Source organism: Microcaecilia unicolor, chromosome 8 (genome assembly GCF_901765095.1).
Source record: "Microcaecilia unicolor chromosome 8, aMicUni1.1, whole genome shotgun sequence".
NCBI classification, from domain to species: Eukaryota; Metazoa; Chordata; class Amphibia; order Gymnophiona; family Siphonopidae; genus Microcaecilia; species Microcaecilia unicolor.
Genome location: NC_044038.1, coordinates 25,958,888 through 25,981,177, shown reverse-complemented (window position 1 = coordinate 25,981,177; position 22,290 = coordinate 25,958,888). Strand labels below are relative to the sequence as shown.

Genomic DNA, 22,290 nt, shown 5'->3' with positions numbered 1-22,290 from the left:
AATAGGGCGTAGGGCAGATCCACACATAACTCCTAATTACTGCCAAGTGGTTGTTAAGTGCTAATTAGATTGTAAGCTCTGTCTCTTCATGTTCAAGTGTACAGCGCTGCGTACATCTAGTTGCACTATAGAAATGATAAGTAGTAGTAGTAAGTGTTAACAATCAATTGTTGGGAGTTAATTGACTAGTTTACACATGGCTCTACGTCCAAATGTAGGTGACCTATACAGAATTCATGAGTAAATGTACATACGTTGGACTCTTGTAGTGGCTTAATAACCTCACCATGTTCTGTCATGCAAGAGAATGGGTTTGAATCCTATGCTCAGTTTCCTCTGTTCAGGTCTAGATTGGAGGGTGGGGCGGTCCCAGCTACCAGCCAATACTAAACCTAGTGGCCAGATACAAGGGGGTGGGGGGAAGGGTAATTCTTTAAGTGACCACCTAGTTTTAGGCAGCATAAAAGCATGTAATGGCCACTTAAGAGGTCATTTATTTGCTTGACTGCATTTACACTCTATTCTCTTTATATAAAAAAAAAATCCCTCTATATCCATAGAATGCTTTATTACACCCTGTCTTGCCAAAGGGGTTTGGCTGGCCTATAATATCTTTGTATGATTTTTTTATAAAGTAGCCCAGTAATATCCTGAAACACTTCAGCGGTGCTAAAGCTAGACAGCTCTACTAAGTCACTTTTTCAGCCATACAGGGAATAACCTGGTGCTTTGCTTACTTAGCATCTTCTATTACTAAAGCAATTATAAGCCAGAAGACATGTTGATCTAAAATTGCTTGGTTGGCTGGACAAAGGATAAGGTACTCACTATAAAATTTCTCATGTGATACAACTGCCTTAGTTTTTCCTAAAAGTTCAAAGTAGCAGTACCTCTTCATGAGGGATTTCAGCTGCAAGGTGAAGGCTGAGAGGAGGATGACAAATTAAATCATTTCCTCCAATACGTTCTTTAAAAATAGACCAGCAATGTTCAAAATGGAGCCAACAATTAAAGTGCTTGGCTGATTATAAAGCACCTCTACCACTGACATGGTATGAAGGAGGTGAGGAGAGGCAGCAAAAGCCCGTCTTGAGCAATTAAGGTAGTGTGGTTCATGAACTCTGAAGTGGAGCTCTACTTTTGCCATTCCATTTCTAACTAAAGGAGGAAATGCCTCACCTCTATTTGCAATGAGTCAGAGGCCTCACTTTTTTTTTTTTTTTTTTTAAAGTTGCAAGCTATAGCTCAGCTTTTGATTTTTTTTCCAGTCACTTATCTACAGAGGAATCTTGGAACCTTCATGGAACTGAATCCAAAAGTTTAAAAATAAACCAGCCCTATACATTAAAGCAGAGAAACAAAATCTTATACTACTGCCATTCAGACCTGAAGCAAAATATTCTAGTCTCAGAAGACTTACAAATCACAAAATATAGACTCTGTAAAAAGTCTGAGCCTGCTGAATCTCAGAGGTAAGAGTGTCGAAGGTCTAGAACTGTGCAGTGCTACTACAGAATTCCACAGGGGGTGGGGCCTAGGAGTATAGGCACAGTCCCCATAGTCCCTGTAATTTGAATATTATGGAGTGGAGTGTTGGGGAGGAAAGGGGCTGGAACTTTGTGTTCCTCCGTTTTGGCCAGCCTAGTAGGCCTGTGCATAAATCTAGGCTTGCTTTTCACAGTACATAAAATGTTTCTGTGAAGCGATATCCACCAGGCTACTTTGAGGGGAATAATCGAACGACGCCGGCAAAACTGAAGGCCGGCCATCTTCGGGCCCGGCGCCGTAAGCGGGCAGAGCCAAGCGTATTTTCGAAACACGCTTGGTGCCGGCCAAATCGCTTGCCAGGTTTAGAATAGGATTGCCGGCGGATCGCCGGTTTTAGATGAGATGGCCGGCTCCGATTTTCAGCCATAATGGAAACCGGACCCGGCCATCTCAAACCCGGCGAAATGCAAATTTGGCCATGGGAGGAGCCAGCATTTGTAGTGCACTGGCCCCCCTGACATGCCAGGACACCAACCGGGCACCCTAGGGGGCACTTAAAAAAATCTTAATTAGCTTCCAGGTGCATAGCTGTGCCCCCCAAAACCCACTGCCCACAAGTCTACACCATTACCATAGCCCTAAGGGGTGTTTCCCAAGTCCGGTCCTGGAGTACCCATTGCCAGTCACGTTTTCAGGATATCCAAACTGAATATGCATGAAAGATTTGCCTATAAAGCAGGCAGTGTATTCAAATCAAGTTCATGCATATTCATTGTGGATATCCTTAAAACCTGACTGGCATGAGGTGCTCCAGGACTGAACTTGGGAAACACTGTACTAGACTACAAGTGCTAATTTAGTGGTGGTGGTGGGGGGGGGGGGGGGGGGGGAAGGATACAGACATGGGTTGGGTCAGGTTGTTGCGGTGGGAGGGGATGCAGGTTCATGTTGTTTGGGTGGGGGTGGTTGGTTCACTAGTCTTCTGAGGTAAAGTATCACATATCACCTCTGATGACCCTTGATCAGGGCCGTGCCGATGCGGTAAGCGAGGTAAGCGCCGCAGGGGGGCGCCCACCTCTGGAGGGCGCCACCGCGGTGCTTACCCTCGCCCCGCGCCCCCGAGGACTTTAAATTACCTCGGTCGCAGCCGCTGCAGCAGCGTCGGTGAAAGCGCTGCCGACGTCTCCCTTCCCTTGCACTCATTGGTTCCCTCAGTGTCCCGCCTTCTTCTGACGTCAGAAGAAGGCGGACACTGAGGGAACCAAGAGCGCGGTGGGGGCGATGCGCCCCGGGTGTCAGCGGGTGGGGGGTGCGCCGCTCCCGCTGCTCCCACCCTACCTTCTTTTAAAAAAGAAATCAGTAAAGCGGCGTGGCAGGCAGCACAGCTTCGCGTCTGCCCTGCTTGTAAAACAAGTAGATCTCCTTGTCGGGCCTTCGCTCACTGGGTCCCGCCCTCGAGGAAATAGGAAGTTACCTCAGAGGAGGGCGGGACCCAGTGAGCGAAGGCCCGACAAGGAGATCTACTTGTTTTACAAGCAGGGCAGACGCGAAGCTGTGCTGCCTGCCACGCCGCTTTACTGATTTCTTTTTTAAAAGAAGGTAGGGTGGGAGCAGCGGGAGCGGAGCACCCCCCCCCCCACCCGCTGTCATCTGGACAGAGCTGGTAGTGGGGTCGGATCAGGGGTACCCAGATGGCAGATGGGGATGGGGAGGGGAGCCCAGATGGGGAGGGGAGCCCAGATGGGAGATGGGGTGGGGAGCCCAGATGGGAAAAGGGGATGGGGAGGGGAGCCCAGATGACAGAAGGGGATTGGGTGGGGTGCCCAGATGACAGAAGGGGAGGGGAGCCCAGATGGCAGAAGGGGATGGGGTGGGGAGCCCAGATGGCAGAAGGGGATGGGGTGGGGAGCCCAGATGGGAGAAGGGGTTGGGGTGCCCAGATGACAGAAGGGGATGGGGTGGGGAGCCCAGATGACAGAAGGGGATTGGGTGGGGATGGGTGGGGTGCCCAGATGACAGAAGGGGATGGGGTGGGGAGCCCAGATGGGAGAAGGGGTTGGGGTGCCCAGATGGGAAAAGGGGATGGGGTGCCCAGATGGGAGAAGGGGATGGGGAGGGGAGCCCAGATGGGGTCTGGGGCTGAAAGGGGAGGCCCTAATGCAAGGCATGTGGATGAAGGGAGCTGGAGCTGGAACTGGGGGCTGAAAAGGAGGGTAGGTGGGATAAGGGGGCTAGTACTGGGACTGGGGGCTGAAAAGGGACAAGAGCTGAAACTGTGGGGACTGGGGGCTGAAAAGAAGACAGGGAGAAGTGGCTGGGGCTGAAGCTTGGGACTAGTGAGAGAAAAGGGCTGGGTTTGAAACTGGGGGCTGAAAAGGGGACAGGGAGAAGTGGCTGGGGGCCGAAGCTCAAGACTGGTGGGAGAAAAGGGCTAGGGCTGAAACTGGGGACTGGTGGGATAGTGGGGCTGGAACTGGGGGCTGAAAAAAAGGGGCAGAGAGAGGGGACAGATCCTAGATGGAAGGGGGAGTCAGAGGGAGGGCAGACCTTAGATGGATGGGAGAGGGAGGGCAAATGGTGGATTGAGCAGACAGAGAGAAAGGGCAGACAGTGGATGGAAGCGATAGAAAGGGCAGACAGTGAATGGAAGGGGGAGAGAGAGGGCAGACAGGGGCAGATGGTGGATGGAAGGTGCTGAGATAGAGGGCAGATGTAGATGGAAGGGGCAGGGAGAGAGGGCAGACATTGGATGAAGGGGACAGCAGAGAGGGCAGACACTGGATGGCAGAGAGAGAACAAAGACAGATGCTGGATGGAAGGAAGGAAGACAGTGAAAAGAAGATGAGGAAAGCAGAAACCAGAGACAACAAACTGTAAATAAAATATTTACTTTTATTTTTTTGCTTTAGGATATAGTAGTATTGTAGCTGTGTTAATAAATGTTTATAATAGGTAATCTTTTTATTGGACTAATTTTAATACATTTTGACTAACTTTCGGAGAACAAAACCCCCTTCCTCAGGTCAGGATAGGATACTGTAACATCACTATACTGTATTGACCTGAGGAAGGATGTTTTGGCCTCTGAAAGCTAAATGTATTAGTCCAATAAAATGGTATTATTTTATTTTCTATATTTGTTTTATTTCTATTTGTTAATTTGTAAAGTGGTGATTGGTTCTTGTTAGTTTTTTTCAAATTTACATCTGCAGTCTTTATATTTTGCACAGTACTAGGGGACATTTTCTGTTTCTGTGGTGTTGCATTGTATGCAGAGTCTGGCATCTTGGGGGTTCAGTTTAATTTTTGTCTAGCGTTTGGAATATGTCCACTTTGAGAATTTACATCTGCTATCTTATTTTGCAATGTATAGCAATTTGTTTCTAAGAATATTGCTGACAATTCCTGTCAGTGTGGCAAGTGGTGAGCGATCATTTTCACCGGGGGGGGGGGGGGGGGGGGGGGGGGGGGGGGGCTCTTTTTCACGGGGGGTAGGGGCGCCAACTGATAGTCTGCAGGGGGGCGCCAGAGACCCTAGGCACGGCCCTGCCCTTGATGAGGGGCTGTATGCATCCTCAGCCTTGGTGTTAAGGCTCAGCCTGTCAGTTTTCAAGACTTCTCTGCATTGGCCTGGTTTACTTAATAAACCAACTTTTCAAAACATCTGAATATTATGGTAATTAATCTATAAAAGCAAGGGTCTATGCAGTGTTATCTTGTGTGTGAAACACTACTCTGCCCCATGTGGCTGTAACAGTGCATGCTGATGTCTCACTAACTGCACATTCCCACTCACGATAGCTTTCCACATTGCCCCCACAGATTCACAAGTACAAAAAAAAATCAGCAACATTGTGATATTATAACAAGCAGATTTTATATCAGTAACAAAAGGTTAATATCAAACTCAATTCATGTTTGCTAACAAATATCATAACCATTCATCAGTCAAACACAACTAATTGATTCACATTTTTTCCAGGAGGTAGGGACAGTCCTGATTCTATAAACTCAGCCTTAGGTAAGTTGTAAGTAATTTCATATCTATTGTTTGCATTTCAGTTTACAATCTTAGTAGGCAAAAAAGAATAGCTTAAAATGATCACCACTGTGGCATAATGTAAGCCACATTGAGCCTGCAAATAGGTGGGAAAATGTGGGATACAAATGCAGCAAATAAATAAATAAAAGTAATTGCACTTATTAAATTATAGGACCAGGATGATTTGAAATTTGTATTATTTCACTGATTACTTAGAGAATCCAGTTAGCTATTCTAGTGATATCTTGATTTTAGTAGAGGATCACCATGAACTACTGTATAAGTACAAAATATTTTATCTCTGTTGAGAATTTCCAAAGATTTTCACTGCCATTCTATAAAGATAAATTTCTACTAGAATAGAATAGGCTTCCCCTCTTTCTTCCTGGCTACATTTTAGTATCTGGCTCATATAAAATGACACACACAATGATTTTAAGTTTTGCAGAGATAAAGAGAAGAAGAAATCCCTTCAAGCAGAAGAGAGAGAGAGAGAGGTGTTTATGGCTAGTGACTAATGGACAATTCATAAATTCGTAAATAGGGAAAAGATATATCTTGTTTTTTTTTTTGTTTATTTGCATAAAGTCTTTACTAAACAATTGAATACATTAATGTATCCATTACAGTGAGAGTATAGCATTGGGTCTTAACGATACATTTGCATATGATAACTCCCCTCGTCAATAGTTTCTATTTTTTAAACCACATGTAACTTCAAAAATTTTTTATTTGTTTTTTTAACAATTTTATAGTGCAAAGAATCCCCCCTCCCCCCCCAGTGCAACCTCTGATTGTCGTACCCTACAATCCTCTTCCTAATCACTTTTACTTATTACTAGCATAATACAGTTATGTGAAATTTTTCCATATTGAGTGCCATTTGCCGATTTGGTGCTTGCGTTCGGCCAGAAGTCTAAGATATATCTTGTTTTTTTTCCCCCAGCATGGCTGTTTTTACAATAGAACAGCAAGCAGAGTAACTTCTAGGAAAGTGCAGATGTAGGGTACTAATTAATGCGATACCCATACTCATTTCATTAAATAGTTTATTTTGCCTGAGAGGGGGTCATGTCCATTCGGGGGTAAATTTATAAGCAACCTTGATCATATAAACAGTGTTTTTGTGTGTTCAAGTAGATGCTTCTGAAAAAATTCAGGGTATATACGCCTGTTGCAGTAATTTCATAACAGGACACATATGAGCAATGTGCAATAAAGCACTTATTTTATGGCGTTATAAGCCAGTATAGGTGCCTATGTGGAGGAGTGGCCTAGTGGTTAGGGTGGTGGACTTTGGTCCTGAGGAACTGAGTTCGATTCCCACTTCAGGCACAGGCAGCTCCTTGTGACTCTGGGCAAGTCACTTAACCCTCCATTGCCCCATGTAAGCCGCATTGAGCCTGCCATGAGTGGAAAAGCGCGGGGTACAAATGTAACAAAAATAAAATAGATACTATTGGAGATTCTACATGGAATGTTGCTACTATTGGAGATTCTACATGGAATGTTGCTATTCCACTAGCAACATTCCATGTAGAAGGCTGCGCAGGCTTCTGTTTCTGTGAGTCTGACGTCCTGCACGTCAGACTCACAGAAGCAGAAGCCTGCGCGGCCACATTGGTGATCTGCAAGGGCCGACTTCTACATGGAATGTTGCTAGTGGAATAGCAACATTCCATGTAGAATCTCAAATAGTAGCAACAGTGGAGGAGTGGCCTAGTGGTTAGGGTGGTGGACTTTGGTCCTGGGGAACTGAGGAACTGAGTTCGATTCCCACTTCAGGCACAGGCAGCTCCTTGTGACTCTGGGCAAGTCACTTAACCCTCCATTGCCCCATGTAAGCCGCATTGAACCTGCCATGAGTGGGAAAGCGCGGGGTACAAATGTAACCAAAAAAAAAAAATTATAAAAAAAAACTTTCAGAACAATCCCTAATAGTGCACAAATTTACACCTGCTCCAAAGGTGTAAGAACGTATGTATATTCTATATATACACATGTAGTATATAAAATGGCATGTCTATTACAACTCTACCCCAGCTCCACCCAAACTACCATATTCCTCAGGGAACTCCTATGTGCAGATTGGGTAAAGGTACATGTGTTTGTACATGTACACACTCCAGAGTAGTTTTATAATATTTTCTGTATGTAAAACACACATGGAAAAACTTCTATACATAGAAGTGATAATTTTATGAAGTTTCTAGGGCAGAATTCACTTTTATGCTTCTATTTTCTAAGATACATGCACACGCCTGATTCGTACTGGCACATACATGCACCAAGTTACCCCCGCCTCAGAGTAGGTTAACTCTGTAAAATAGCCCCACCAGAAAGCTGCTGCACAAAAGCATACAATATGTGCCTTCCCTGCCTATGTACCCCGCTATGAAACTACCCTCTCAAAGCATGGCCCAGACACTAAGGGGCTCTAGGTTTTGCATGTTAACAGAAAAAAGTAACAGGCAGTAAGTGCAAAGCCAGTGCGGTAAATGGATGGGATGTGCCCTGAGTTTACTGTATAGGGCAGTTAACACAAGGGCACTGCATTACATGCCTGGGCCAACAGTATGGAGTGCTTGGGCACTACATGTCAACATAACAGCTACCTGTGGTGTTTCTACCCATTCCTGCCCTCCCCTGATGAACCCCATAATCCTCTGATCAGCACTCCCATACACCTCCCGGTCCAATCTACTCACACCTCCTGATCCTCTCATTCTGATCCTCAACCTATCCTGATCTTTTCCCCTGATTCCTCCATCAGATCTCCCCATTCCGATCCTCAACTTCCACTATCAGATCCCCCATTCCAATACAAACCACTTCAACACCCCCTCTCATGGGGTCAGCTGGTGGGGAGAGGGCGAATGGAATGGGGGCAGATCTGGGGGAGAGGGTATCACAGCAGGTGAGAGCTGATTGGGTGACAGTACGTTAAACCCACTAATTAGTGGTCATGAGAGTGCTTGCAGTACCAACCATGCCTCTGACATGCCCATGTCACACTTGGTTTCCAGCTGCTGGTTTTAAGTAGAGATTAGCATGGGTCCATGCTAAGTGTCTACTGCCTGGTAAAGCCTGCGCTAACTGCTTCACGAAGCTTAATAAGAGAGTCCCTAAGTTAGCTAAACCATCTGAGTTATAAATCTGCACATGATACATTTAAAAGGAAAGCCATACTGACAGGAGAATGCATCTATAGCCAGGAAACTTTTGATTGACCCAGGTGACTTGTATTTTCTGTGCCATCTTCAGTCAAACACCTTGTCATGCTTGCAATTGACATGTATTAATAGCTTGCAGTAGGACAAACTCTAAACGTTAATGCATCTACTAGTCATGGTTAGGAAATGCCAACACCCTATAACACACGAGCAATTAAGGGCCAAAAGAGAACAGTACAGGTTTAACAAGATATGCCCAAGGAGTAAGCAAAGGTAATTCTGGATTGCCACTAAGCAACAAGGTCTTTAGCTGCCCCAAGTTTTTTTGTTTTTCATAAATGCATTAAACTGAAATCTAGCTACATAAAAAGCAGTTTCAAGCCAACTTAAAGGTTTCAGTAGTATAACTTCACAGAGATACTCAGGTATGGCATTTCTATTACTGTTCATTATGAGGCCCTACCCTTTTCATTATGGAGCCAAAGTTTCCCAACCATGTTGTCATAACCTTCTGGCAAAAATCAGTAAAAGTCAGCTGCTGCTCATAAAACAATTGTCAGTATAGATTTGTGAGCTAGCAGTTAGGACTAAATGGTTACCAGAACCATGTCATAAGGCTAATGAAGGAGTTGCACTGAAAAATGGCTTTCATGACACCAAGGCTGCCAGCCTATACACTTTACCCTGCTAATCCCTGCAATGATAATTTGCTTTGTCACTAAGATCGTCATCTCTTAGCTGGGGTAAACCCTCTTTGACCTGAAGGAGACATGACTATTTATGATCATGTGGGGCGAGGAAGTGGATTATCCAGAAAAAAAAACTATTTTGAAAAGACTTCTCTTTTAAGTATAGGATGAGAGAATCTGTTTGTGAATGCCAATGCATTTTAATATTTTCCTATTGCTTTTTGCATATTTAAAGCACATAACATTTGATATAAAATCTGTAGAAAATGTATTACAAGTTTACTTACAGGTGGTGAACTTTCTGGTCCTGGCATAGGTGTAGTCGGAAATATATTGCTGGAGGAATCAAATCTTTTATCTGAAGGGGTGCTTGTTAATTCCTGGTAATCTGGTGGAGGGAGGACAACACCACCTTTGTCTGTCAGGTTTATTGAACTGATACTCCTGACGGATATGGGGCTACATAAAACAAACCAAAACACAAAAAATAAAAACCAAACAAAAAAATAGAACAAAAATCAATCTCCTAAAAAAAAACCAAACAAAAAAACCCAAAAACTTTACACCTATTCTTAGCTTTGAAAAGGGGGGATGAGGAGACTGGATTTGGGCTGATAAAGGGTAAGGTGGGGAGGGGAAGTGTGGGGGATGGAGCTATACAAGATTATTTTTATTGGCGATTTTAAGTAATATCCAGCAGCACAGAAAACATGCACACTGGATATTATGTTGTATTTTTAATGGAGGAACATTTTGAAATTAGAGGTGGTTATAAGAAGGTTGGTAGGAGGGAATTTGGGGTTTATTATTCTGATGATATATAAATGTTTTATGGGAAATCTGAAAAATGTATAAATTTTGCAATTTCAGTGTAAATGGTACCTAGAGTCATAAGAAACTCAGGTGTACCGGGAGTCATACTGTTTGTTTGATAACGTTTCAAAAACAAAAAACAACTCTCAAAACAAAAATTGTCTGGTTTGATAAAAAGACATCTGTTAGGCGAGAAAACCTTTCCTTACATCTCAGGCTTGTATCAGGAATTTCTTTAAAATTTTTACATTTGCTTATTTCCGATCTGATGAAGAAGGGCAACCTTCGAAAGCTAATCAAGAAATGTATTAAGTTATGTCCAATAAAAAAAGGTATCATCTTATTTTCTTTTCCATGTTTTATTTTGTTTGATTTCTATTGATAACCTTTAAGAGTGGACTAACACGGCTACCACACTTCTCTACTTAAGATGGAAGATACGGCATACAGCCGCATGAAAAAGCAAATGAACAAACTTTTAATCAAGAAATGTATTAAGTTATGGCCAATAAAAAGGTATCATCTTATTTTCTTTTCCATGATTTCTATTGATAACCTTTAAGAGTGGACTAACACGGCTACCACACCTCTCTATTTAAAAATTTGAAAGGCTTCAAAAGCTGGTGGCAGCACCTGCTTCCCTCTATTGACAGCTGTTGCGGGGGCACAGCAATTTCAGGTTTTCCCAAGTCATCTGAAAACGGGGGAAATTACAGTGTTGCTGCAGCTATTAGCAACAGAAGGTACATAGCACTGCCAGAAGCTTGAACTATTAGGCTCCGAGTCTTGCAAACTAATAATTCTTTAGTAAGCACCACTCAAGCTGCAAAATTAAAAATTCCAAATAGTCAGTCATGTCTCAACAGGAGTTCTTGAATATGTAATATATGATCCTGCAATCAAATAAGGCGTTGTATACTCAATGAAATAAACAAGCTTAAAGCAGGAAGCATTTTCTACAGCATAAACTCTATCTTATGAAATATAGTCTTAGTGTGTACTACCTTGGCACACATACTGCTTCTTGAACAGGTTCTTCCAGTATTCTTGAGTATGATGATGGAAACCAACCTCTCCTATAAAAGTGAAAAAAAAACAAACCACATAGATCTGACTGAAATTTGAAAAATGTACTTTTGACTGTAGATGTATGGATCTTCTAAAAATGAAAAACTTCTCTATGAGAACAATCATTCCTTTGAAAATGTAGAGGAACCATAAGAATACATGCAATAGGTATCCTAGCCAATATAAATGCAGAGATACAATAACCCATAACAGAAAGATAATAAAGTTGTTATGCATACCTTATGTGAGGTAACACTTAATTTATTTTGCCTTGGCCACCTACATCCTGAAGTGATATGTCCCTGTCAATGTAGTCAAAACCAAAAAGTAGGGGTGGATCAAGAAGTCTCATCAGCCAAAGTTTGATTAAAGTAACTTTACTGGCACCAAATATTTGGTGTCAGTAAAGTTACTTCAATCAACCTTTGGCTGGCGAGACTTCTTGGTCCACCCTTACTTTTTGGTTTTGACTGCTGTTACACACGTGGGGGTTTCTTTACCCTGACCTGTTGGTTGCTGCCCTGCCAATGTAGGCCAGGCCTACATTTAACTGAACAAAGAAAGAACTTAATAATGTAATAAAGTATAGAGATGTTAGCTTTGTGACTCCAGCAGTTCTCTGTCTTGCAATGTGGGAAATCTGAATTCAGACTCCCCTTCTGAGAGGGGTTGGTTGAGTCTGACCATATCACAGAGGTGGAACACTCAGGCTTACGGAGGGAAGGAAAATGTCTACTGTTACACTGGTTTACCCTACTGACCAATCAGTGGTGCTGAGGCTGCACTCAAGTGGTAGCATCCCTCCAGCACTGGGGCAAGTGAGGATTTCTTGTCCTGCCCAAGAGAGTTGGTTTGAGGAAGGGCAGAAGCAGAAGAGGACACAGACTATAAAAGGGCATGGGGGGGGGGGGGGGGGGGGGGGGGGGGGGAAGAGGTTGGCTTTCATCTAGTTTACTATACTGAGCTAGAAATATGAGGAAGACTTAAGTCATCCCTGGACCACCGACTCTCTGCCAGACACCCAAGTAGGTCACTCTGGGGCCGATTTCACCAGGATCTAGCTGACTAGATCCTGCATGGTAAAAACATTTTAGTTCATTTTGCTGTTATTTTTTTTTTTAATAAAAGCATTTTCATGCATGTGTCAGTCAGTATACATAGGTAAAATAACTTATCCTTATGTGAAAGCACAAGAATGTGCATACGTTATATGACTTAGGTGTGGGTGTTTTCAGTGTAAATTTTCAGCGTGTGGATGAAGTCACCATTTATGTATTGATTATAAAAGACACAGGTGTATGAATGCAGGTTCTTTTTACTAATGATTTCTGCAGGTTTTGTGCTGCTATTTTATAAAGACAGGCACATAGCTGCCCATGTCTCTTTATAAACTAGGGTCAAAGTGCCTACTTGTCCTCCTCACTTGGGTGATTTATAATAAAATCATCCTAGACTGACTTTAAGCAATCTATCCCCCCCCCCCCCCCCCCGTTTACTAAGCTGCGCTAGAGGCTGCCGTATTCTAATGCAGACACAGCTCATCCACTTTGAATGGGCTGTGTAGGCGTTGCCACGCAGCTTAATAAATGGGGGGGGGGGGGGGGGTTATATCTGCCAAGTGATGAAACTTAGCCAGCCACCTCCCCCTTAAAAATGTGTAGTTCTAGAAGCATTGTTGGAGAAGGGTTAATTTAGCTGAAAATTATTCTAATCTTGCAAAAAGTCTAGTAGGTTAGCTTCAGCAGAAATCAGTGTAATTTGGCTGACTCAGTTGGGTGCTCAGCGCTCTTTTGAAAACCAGCTCTTTCTGTGGCTCAGTTTACTAAACTGTACTTACTCCTTACATCCATTTTTCTACGGTAGCTTCCTTGTGGTTCAAGCCTGAATCGAGTGCCAAGTCTTCACATTTGCCTGCACCACAAAGGCAAGTTTGAAGACTTGGTGCTCGATTCAGTGGAGGAGTGGCCTAGTGGTTAGGGTGGTGGACTTTGGTCCTGGGGAACTGAGGAACTGAGTTTGATTCCCACTTCAGGCACAGGCAGCTCCTTGTGACTCTGGGCAAGTCACTTAACCCTCCATTGCCCCATGTAAGCCGCATTGAGCCTGCCATGAGTGGGAAAGCGCAGGGTACAAATGTAACAAAAATAAAATAGATACTATTGGAGGTTCTACATGGAATGTTGCTATTCCACTAGCAACATTCCCTGTAGAAGCCTGCGCAGGCTTCTGTTTCTGTGAGTCTGACGTCCTGCACGTACGTGAAGACGTCAGACTCACAGAAGCAGAAGCCTGTGCGGCCACATTTGTGGAATAGCAACATTCCATGTAGAATCTCAAATAGTAGCAACAGTGGAGGAGTGGCCTAGTGGTTAGGGTGGTGGACTTTGGTCCTGAGGAACTGAGTTTGATTCCCACTTCAGGCACAGGCAGCTCCTTGTGACTCTGGGCAAGTCACTTAACCCTCCATTGCCCCATGTAAGCCGCATTGAGCCTGCCATGAGTGAAAAAGCGTGGGGTACAAATGTAACAAAAAATTTAAAAAAATTCATCTTTTATATTCCAAGAAGAGCCGGTTGGAAATTGTACACTGTCTTATTATTTTGACATCATGACCTGGAGGAGGTCAATTAGATTTCATAGAAAATGTTTGATACATCGGTTCAGACTTATGAAGCAGGCCGATAGGCCGAAACACGGCCCGTGTCAAGTCTAGTTCCACTTGTAATAAAGAGATTTGAGACACTATAGCACATTTGTTGTGTTGTGCTCTGCGTCTCCTCCTCTATTTTTCTGCTATGACCTGAGAACTACGGAGGACCATTCTTCTGTTGTGTTTCCCTTATGCTTATAAAAGCTTCATTAAACTCTGGCATGTCCACCCATATTAAACCAATACTAAAATATACCCAATACAAACAAATACTGAAAGACAAATTAATCCATTTAAACACCTCATCCTCACAAAACACAGATTATATGAGAAGTCTCCCGAACAGTGCCCCTACATATGGTTTTAACATCTTGTGAAAAAGAAGATTACACCTGATCAGTAAGAACTCTTGGCAGCTAATTCCAAAAGAGGGATATATAACATGAAAAAAATTATTTCAGGTTAATGCTAATTGAGTTTTCATAATAGGTGGTACCCCTAATAAAATATCTCGAGACTTCAAAACTTGAGAAGACATGCAGTGATGCAGGCCTTCCTTTTGACAGGTTAGGCCCAACCCAACAATAGCCTTGAATGCCAAACATAAGATACTGAGAAATATATTCAAATTATTCCTGTTACAGTTCTCACTGATAGACATTGCCCTGATCTCCTGCAAGCTGATGGTGTTGATAGCTGTATTCCTTCTTGCTAGATCATATAGAGGGGCATAATCGAACGCCCTTCTCCATGGGCTTCTATGTCCGAAAACGGTACGTGAAGAGGCGGGACAGACTATTTTCGAAAAACAAAAATGGATGGCCATCTTTTTTTTTTTCGATAATATGGTTTGTGCCGGCCAAATGCATCGGATTTGTGCTGGGTGGTATCATTTTTCAGTGATAATGGAAACCGAAGGCGCCCAGCTCAAAAACGACCAAATCCAAGGCATTGGGTCCTCGGAGGGGCCAGGATTCGTAGTGCACTGGTCCCTCTCACATGCAAGGACAGCAACCGGGCACCCTAGGGGGCACTTGTAAAATGCAAAAAACAAAAGTAAAATGCCTCCCAAGTCCATAGCTCCCTTCCTTTGGGTGCTGAGCCCCTCAAATCCCCCCCCCCCCCCCACTGCCCACAACTCTACACCATTACCATAGCCCTAAGGGGTGAAGGGGGGCACCTACATGTGGGTACAGTGAGTTTTGGGGGCGGTCTGGAGGGCTCCCATTTACCACCACAAGTCAAAGGGGGGGGGGGGGATGGGCCTGGGCCCACCTGGGTGAAGTCCACTGCACCCACTAACAACTCCTCCAGGGACCTGCATACTGCTGTCATGGAGCTGGGTATGACATTTGAGGCTGCCATACAGGCTGGAAAAAAAGGTTTTTCAAGTTCTTTTTTTTTTTTTGGTGGGAGGGGGTTAGTGACCACTGGGGGAGTCCGGGGAGGTCATCACCGATTCCCTCTGGTGGTCGTCTGAGCAGTTGGGGCACTTTTTTGGAACTTGTTTGTGAAAAAAAGGGTCCAAAAGTGTGACCCAAAATCGTGGTAAAACCGCCTTTCTTTTTTCGATTATCGGCTGAAAGGCGGCCATCTCTCCTCGGCCGATAACCACGCCCCAGTCCTGCCTTTACCACGCCTCCGACACGCCCCATCAACTTTGGTCATTCCTGCGACGGAGAGCAGTTGAAGACGCCCAAAATCGGCTTTCGATTATACTGATTTGGTCGCCCACGGGAGAAAGACGCCCATCTCCCGATTTGGGTCGAAATATGGGCGTCTTTCTCTTTCGAAAATAAACTGGATAGTTTTCTCAAGAACTTACATTTTTGTCTTGTCATGTTCTCCATAAAGCCAACCGTCTTTTTCTTCAGGTATGAGAAGTGTGATGATATCACCTTCTGTAAAACTAAGTAACGTCTTGTTGTTTCCAGCTGTATGTGGAAAGATAGTTTTTACTTTTACTTTTGTCCTTTTCACCAGGTTCAGACCTGTTGCCATAGACATAGATCGTAATAAGCTGGTTTCATCTGGAACATCTGTTAAAAGTCAAGGGACAGCCATAATGACCAAAAAGTAAGATTAATTGAAACATGGCAATTCAGCAGAGTAACAGTATCCTCCTATATCTGTTATTAAGATAGTGTGGCTAGGAACCGTAGGATAGTTAGATTGGAAAGCAAAATGAACAAGATATTGTATAAACTAACAGACATAATTTTCAAATATTAGAAAAGATCTTTCTTACGTGATACCTATTAGGAACTGTTTAGCTTATTGATCTTTATCAATATTAGGTCTTTGTTTTCTGTTTTCAAGATCTTAAGTCTAAGGGGTGCAGTTACAAAACATGGCCTACTGTTAAAGATGCATTATTTAACGACTAACTCATGCTCTTTTAGCACAGTTCCCAATTTATAACTGGGGTTAGCAGTAAAATAATACATTTTAATGGTAGACCACATTGATAATATCCATGTCTTTGAGAACACAAAAGTGGCTAAGAAAAAAATGTATAGGAAAAACTGCAGTTTGCCAACAAAAACTAATTATACATACAGTGTGGGGAAAGATTTTGGACCTCCTAGAATGATAAGTATTTATCTGTATTTAGCAAAGTTTTTGCTCTAATTACTATTTGATCCTTATCTAAATCTTGAGGAGAGAAAAACAGTCAGTCATACTGAAAAACTCAGACAAGAGGATACATTTTGATTATTTAACAAAAAGATTCAACAATAAGTATCTGTGTGAAAAGGTATGTGAAACTATTTATTCACTAGCCAGTAATACCTCACTGGGCAGCAATAACGTCAATTAAACATTTCCTGTAGCTGTTGATCAGTCTCTCCTATCGCTGTTGAGGAATGCTGGTACATTTTTCCATATAAAACAGAGGGTTCAAAGCACAAAAAGTCCAAATAGCAAAAGAAGTACCAGGAGCCTTCACAAATGGGGCAAAGTCTTTAATTTTTTTATTTATTTATATCACACCTTTTCAGTAGTAGCTGAAGGCAAGTTACATTCAGGTATAGTAGGTATTTTCCTGTCCCCAGAGGGCTTACAATCTAAGTTTGTACCTGAGGCAACGAAGGGTTAAGTGACTTGCTGAAGGCCAAAAGACTTGCAAGTAGGATTTGACCCTTGCTACACTGGTTCTCAGCTCATTGCCCTAATATCTGCCACTGTTTAATGTTAGTGTTATCATTTTGTGTAATAACATACTGGCCACTGGATTTCAATTACAACACTATCTAACGCTAAATTGTTCATCATATATCATTGACCCGTCATGGGCCGTGTTTTGGCGCGAAGCGCCTGCGTCAGGGATCTGGGTCTATATCTTAGCAGAAAATAAGAAGAATGCTGCTGGGTTCACAAATAGGCCACAGCTAGAGCACCATGCTTCCTCCCCCTCCCCCCCGTTTCAGTTCTGATATTTGGGAGATCATTTTATAAAATCACTTTACCACATATGTGGGAATAAATGTGCATAAAATTGTTTTTACAAACATTAGCAAAAAATGTTTCAAAACCCCCCTCCCAGCTAATATTTATAATAATGAAAAAGCATACTTCTGAAAAATGAATTAATTTGTGAAAGAGAGGGGTATCGTATTAACACAGAGGTTTCACCAGGTACAAATTAGGTGACCATTTCCCCTACTCATGAAAAACTTATTTTGCAAGAACTTCAAACTAAGTGCAGAGAGTCCTTTCCATGATAATCTTCATATAAACAGTAACTGTAATGTATTTATCTTAATGCAGTATAAAATCTCAATGCTAGTATTTTGCACAACACATGCCTTCTTCTGGAGAAAGAAAGTTAACTTTATTCACAAAGTACAGCTATATGAATGCATGTAACTTACTGTAGGTGTTGCTGGAGTGCAGTCTGGGTGGAATTACAAAATTGGCACATTAATTAAAATATGCTAACCCACCTGCGTACTTATATATTTTACTTGCTAACATTGCACCTGCTCAACAAAAGATGTAAATGTCTGCACTTTCAATGTAGCAGGTATTACTACTGTATTTCCATGAGCATTTTAAAGGCACATAGGCATAAAACAGGACCATAACAGGCATCATCTGTCCTGCTAAGCCTAGGGACTCTGTTATAAAAATTACCATCTTGAAGTCTTCCTTGCATGAATAGTTTCTTCAGGTCTTGCCAGATCACTCCATGTCAAGACCTATGACAAAGAGTATTTTGATGCTCATCTGTCAGGACTGGGTTATAAAACCCTTTCAAAACATTTGGGGCTCCATTTGTCCACTGTCAAATAGCCTACAAACGGAAAATGTTGAAGACTACTGATATTCTACCCAACAGTAGTCACACTACCAAGATACCCAAAAAGCAAACTGGAAACTTCTCCACCAAGTCACAAGTCCCCAAGACTAATGAATATATTTGCAGGCCTCTCCTCAGTGGGGCAGACTTAAGAGTTCATGTGTCAACCATCATGAAAAAACTGAATGTCATTAATGCCCACCTCAAGGCATCCAAAATTGAACTTTTTGGTCATAATACCTTCCCAAAAGTAGGGCCTTAACCTGGAACTCAGGCATGGTAGTTGTAGTATGATGTCAGATTGCTTTTCTGCATCAGAACCTAGACGGCCATTGATTAGAAAACACAATTTATGGTTCAGTCAGAAAATTCTACAAGAGAATGTGAGACTATCCACCTATGAGCTGAAGCTGAGTCTACTAAGTCATGAAGCAAAGCATCACTCAACATCAAATAAATCTAAGAATGAAGAGATTTCATATTTTGGAGTGGCCGTCAAAATCTTGACCTAACCACCACCTAAGTCCTATTGAAATGTTTAAAACCTGAATCAAGCTCCTCATGCAAGGTAGTTCTCAAAATATCAGAGTCAGAGCTGCAACAATTCAATATGGAAGAATGGAGGAGTAGCCTAATGGTTAGAGCATGGGCTTGACATCCCACTGTTGCTCGTTGTGATCTTGGGTAAGTCAGTCACTTAACCCTTCACTGCCTCGGATACAAAATTAGATTGTGAGCCCTCCAGGGACAGGGAAATAACTGTGTACCTGAATGTAACTCACTTTGAACTACCACTGGAAAAGGTGTGAGAAAATCATAATAAATGGGCAAAAATTCCTCAGACGTAATATGGGAAACTGATCAACTGCTACAGGATATTACTATTGAATCTTTTTGAAGTATAAATCAAATTACATTGATTTTAATTTGATATTGCTACTATGAGGATGTGGAGGAGGAGCCTAATGGTTAGTGTAGTGGGTTAAGAACCTGTGGAACTCTGTTCAGTTCCCACTGCAATTTCTGTGACCCTCAGCAAGTCACATAGGGGCCCTTTTACTAAGGCGCACCCAATGCACTAGTGTAGGTGTGTGTTTTGGATGCTCGCTGGTCCACTTCCTGAGCGCACCTGGAAAAAAGGGGATTTTTTAAAAATGTGCCGGAAAATGGACGCGCGGCAAAATAAAAACCAGCGTGCGTCCATTTTTGGCCTGAGACTTTAACGTCATCCACTGACTTAGCAGTAAGGTCTTGCGCGCTAACCGGGCGGTAAGTGTGCAGTATGCGCCAACTACCGATTACCGCCAGGTAAGAGTCCCATGGTAGAAAACAGAAAATATTTTCTACTGTGTGTTTTGGGCATGTGCCAAAAATGGAATTACCACCTAGGGCATGAGGTAGCAGGGCAGCAGTGCCAATTTGATGCGTGTTGGCACCTACGCACCTTTGTAAGAGAGCCCCCTAACCCTCCACTGTCCCAGGTGCAAAACTTAGATTGTGAGCCCAATAGGGACAGTGAACGTGCCTGAATATAATATACGTAAACCACTTTGGTTGTACCACAGAAAAGCAGTATATCAAATCTATTACCATTTACCCCCTTCCTTAAGCACACACAATAAAAAAAATCACATCTTCCCATGTTCCCTATTTAAATTTTCCACCCACTTTCATTTAGCTTTGGTAAATACCGGACCGGGCAACGCAGATCGGCATCACCCACTTTTGAGAACATAGAAGGCCTGCTTGTCCTTGGAGAAAATCATTTTGTTACAGCGAAATATATTAAAATAAAATCTAGCAAAACGTTCCCTCTAATCTCGCCCCCATTTCAGGAGTATTGAAAACAAATATTCACCTGTAGGGTTGCTCGGTTTTTCATAAGATGACTTCTGAACTGCTGATGGATTGTTAAACATATCAACTAAAGGACTGGTGTGTGCTTTGCTTGCAGGAGCCGGGGGCAGTTTTGGTGAACTTCTTGGTAGTGTATCATAATTAGGAATGCTCTAGAAATGCAGGATTATTAAAAAGCAGAATGTGTATGGTTAGGAAATTCTGTGAATAAGAAAACATATGTATATTTGACAGCTATGAACATCGAGAAACTATTAGTCCTTGATAGAGATAATGGACAGTATGTGTTGTGTAAAAACAAAAATTCTGAAAAACAGTTACCAAATGTATATATTTAAAGCCATATGCAACTACATGTGTTCCTTCCACCTGGGTCCATTTTCTTTCTATCCACTAAAAATCGAGCGGTGTAGTCATACACCCAATTTTGGCTGTGCCTGAGCCCAAAATGGGTGGGCACGAGAACACTGCACCTGTGCAGCATCTCTTCCTCCTCCTCCCCCCAAGGTGATTGGGAGTTCAACTCCTCTTCCCCCAACTTTGAGTTACCTTTTTTTTAAGTCCTTCAGTTCAATGCTGGCCGCGAGCAGCAACTCATAACTGAGGCTTGTGCCAGCCCCGAGGCTTCCTTCTGACGCAAAATTACTGATCCTACAAAACAGGAAGTTGTGTCAGAGGGAAGGTTTGGAGCCAGCATGAGCAACAGGTACATGTCACTGCTCATTGCTGGCAAAGAACAGAAGGATTTAAAAGATACTGAGGAGTTGGGGAGTGGAATTAAGAGACCCCCTGATCACCTTGGGGGGGGGGGGGGGGGAGGGGAGGAAGGGAGGGAGAGATGCCAGGAGTCCTCAGCTGGCAGAGCTTGTAGATTCCCTGCCAACCACATGACAGCTATGTTAATGTTGGGTGGGTCTGAGTTCAAAGTGGGTGGGTTTGTTAAGACTGTATATATGGTGAAAAGGGCACTTTTATCTGTTATAGAAATAGTTTTTAGGGCAGAAATAAATCCCTCAAGCAACATTTTCCCTGGCATTTTGAGAGGAGTATTTGCAGTTGTAGCCAGTAGGTTTACAAATTACTGTACGTATTTGCAGTATTCCTGGCCCTGAATAAATATAGCACAGCACAAGCAGTTTTAAATTTCTTGTTGAGTGAAAGAATACATAGTAACATAGTAGATGACGGCAGAAAAAGACCTGCACGGTCCATCCAGTCTGCCCAACAAGACAAACCCATATGTGCTACTTTTTGTGTATATCTTACCTTGAATTGTAACTGTCATTTTCAGGGCACAGACCGTACAAGTCTGCCCAGCACTATCCCCGCCTCCCAACCACCAGTCCCGCCTCCCACCACCGGCTCTGGCACAAGGAAAGGCCTTTTTATATACTCTAGTCTAGGAAATGATGACTAAGTTTTCTGGGTGGCTGTTCACATGAGACATGCCTCTTACAACTAGGGATGAATATCCCAAAGCTTGGGGACCCTACAAGCAGTCAGGTATTCAGAATATTAACAGCGACTATACAAGATATAGAAAAGTTTTCTTCCAAGTAACAGCTGATCTCCACAGACAGCAAAACTAATCAGGCATATAAGTAAGTAGCATCAGATGTGGGGCTCTCCCACATCTCGGAACTAGTGAAAAGTTCTGAGCACATGCAGTCCTTTCCATGTACAACTGTTGCCTCAGGTCTCCTCAATTAGTTCTATTGCTCATGAGGTTTTACAATTCTCAGGCACATGAGTGACAACCAACTCAGGGCTACTCCAGCTTATAAACTGGTCCGTTGTCGAGGAGTGGACCAGTTAGATAATTATACAAGAGTTGAACAGATTTTAGATAATTATACAAGAGTTGAACTGTTTGACAGAAGATTCTGTCTCTGGTTGACAACTGGTTCAGGCAGTAGTGTGAAGTGAAATTGTGGCGAGAGGGCCAAGTAGCTGCTCTGCAGCAAAGTACTTTAAGACAGCTATTTATTCATTTTGTTACATTTGTACCCTGCGCTTTCCCACTCATGGCAGGCTCAATGCGGCTTACATAGGGCAATGGAGGGTTAAGTGACTTGCCCAGAGTCACAAGGAGCGGCCTGTGCCTGAAGTGGGAATCAAACTCAGTTCCTCAGTTCCCCAGGACCAAAGTCCGCCACCCTAACCACTAGGCCACTCCTCCACTGTTGCTACTATTTGAGATTCTACAT

At 43.0% G+C, this 22,290-nt stretch overlaps 1 protein-coding gene across 1 annotated transcript in view; it reads right to left on the bottom strand.

Annotated features, from left to right (window-relative positions):
- BAIAP2L1 (BAR/IMD domain containing adaptor protein 2 like 1) overlaps positions 1-22,290 on the bottom strand; it is a 235,666-nt gene that overhangs the window by 5,691 nt on the left and 207,685 nt on the right. The window contains 4 exon segments of the mRNA XM_030212059.1: positions 9,680-9,851; positions 11,210-11,281; positions 15,749-15,962; positions 20,085-20,235. Of these exon segments, the coding sequence (XP_030067919.1) occupies positions 9,680-9,851; positions 11,210-11,281; positions 15,749-15,962; positions 20,085-20,235 (609 nt within the window).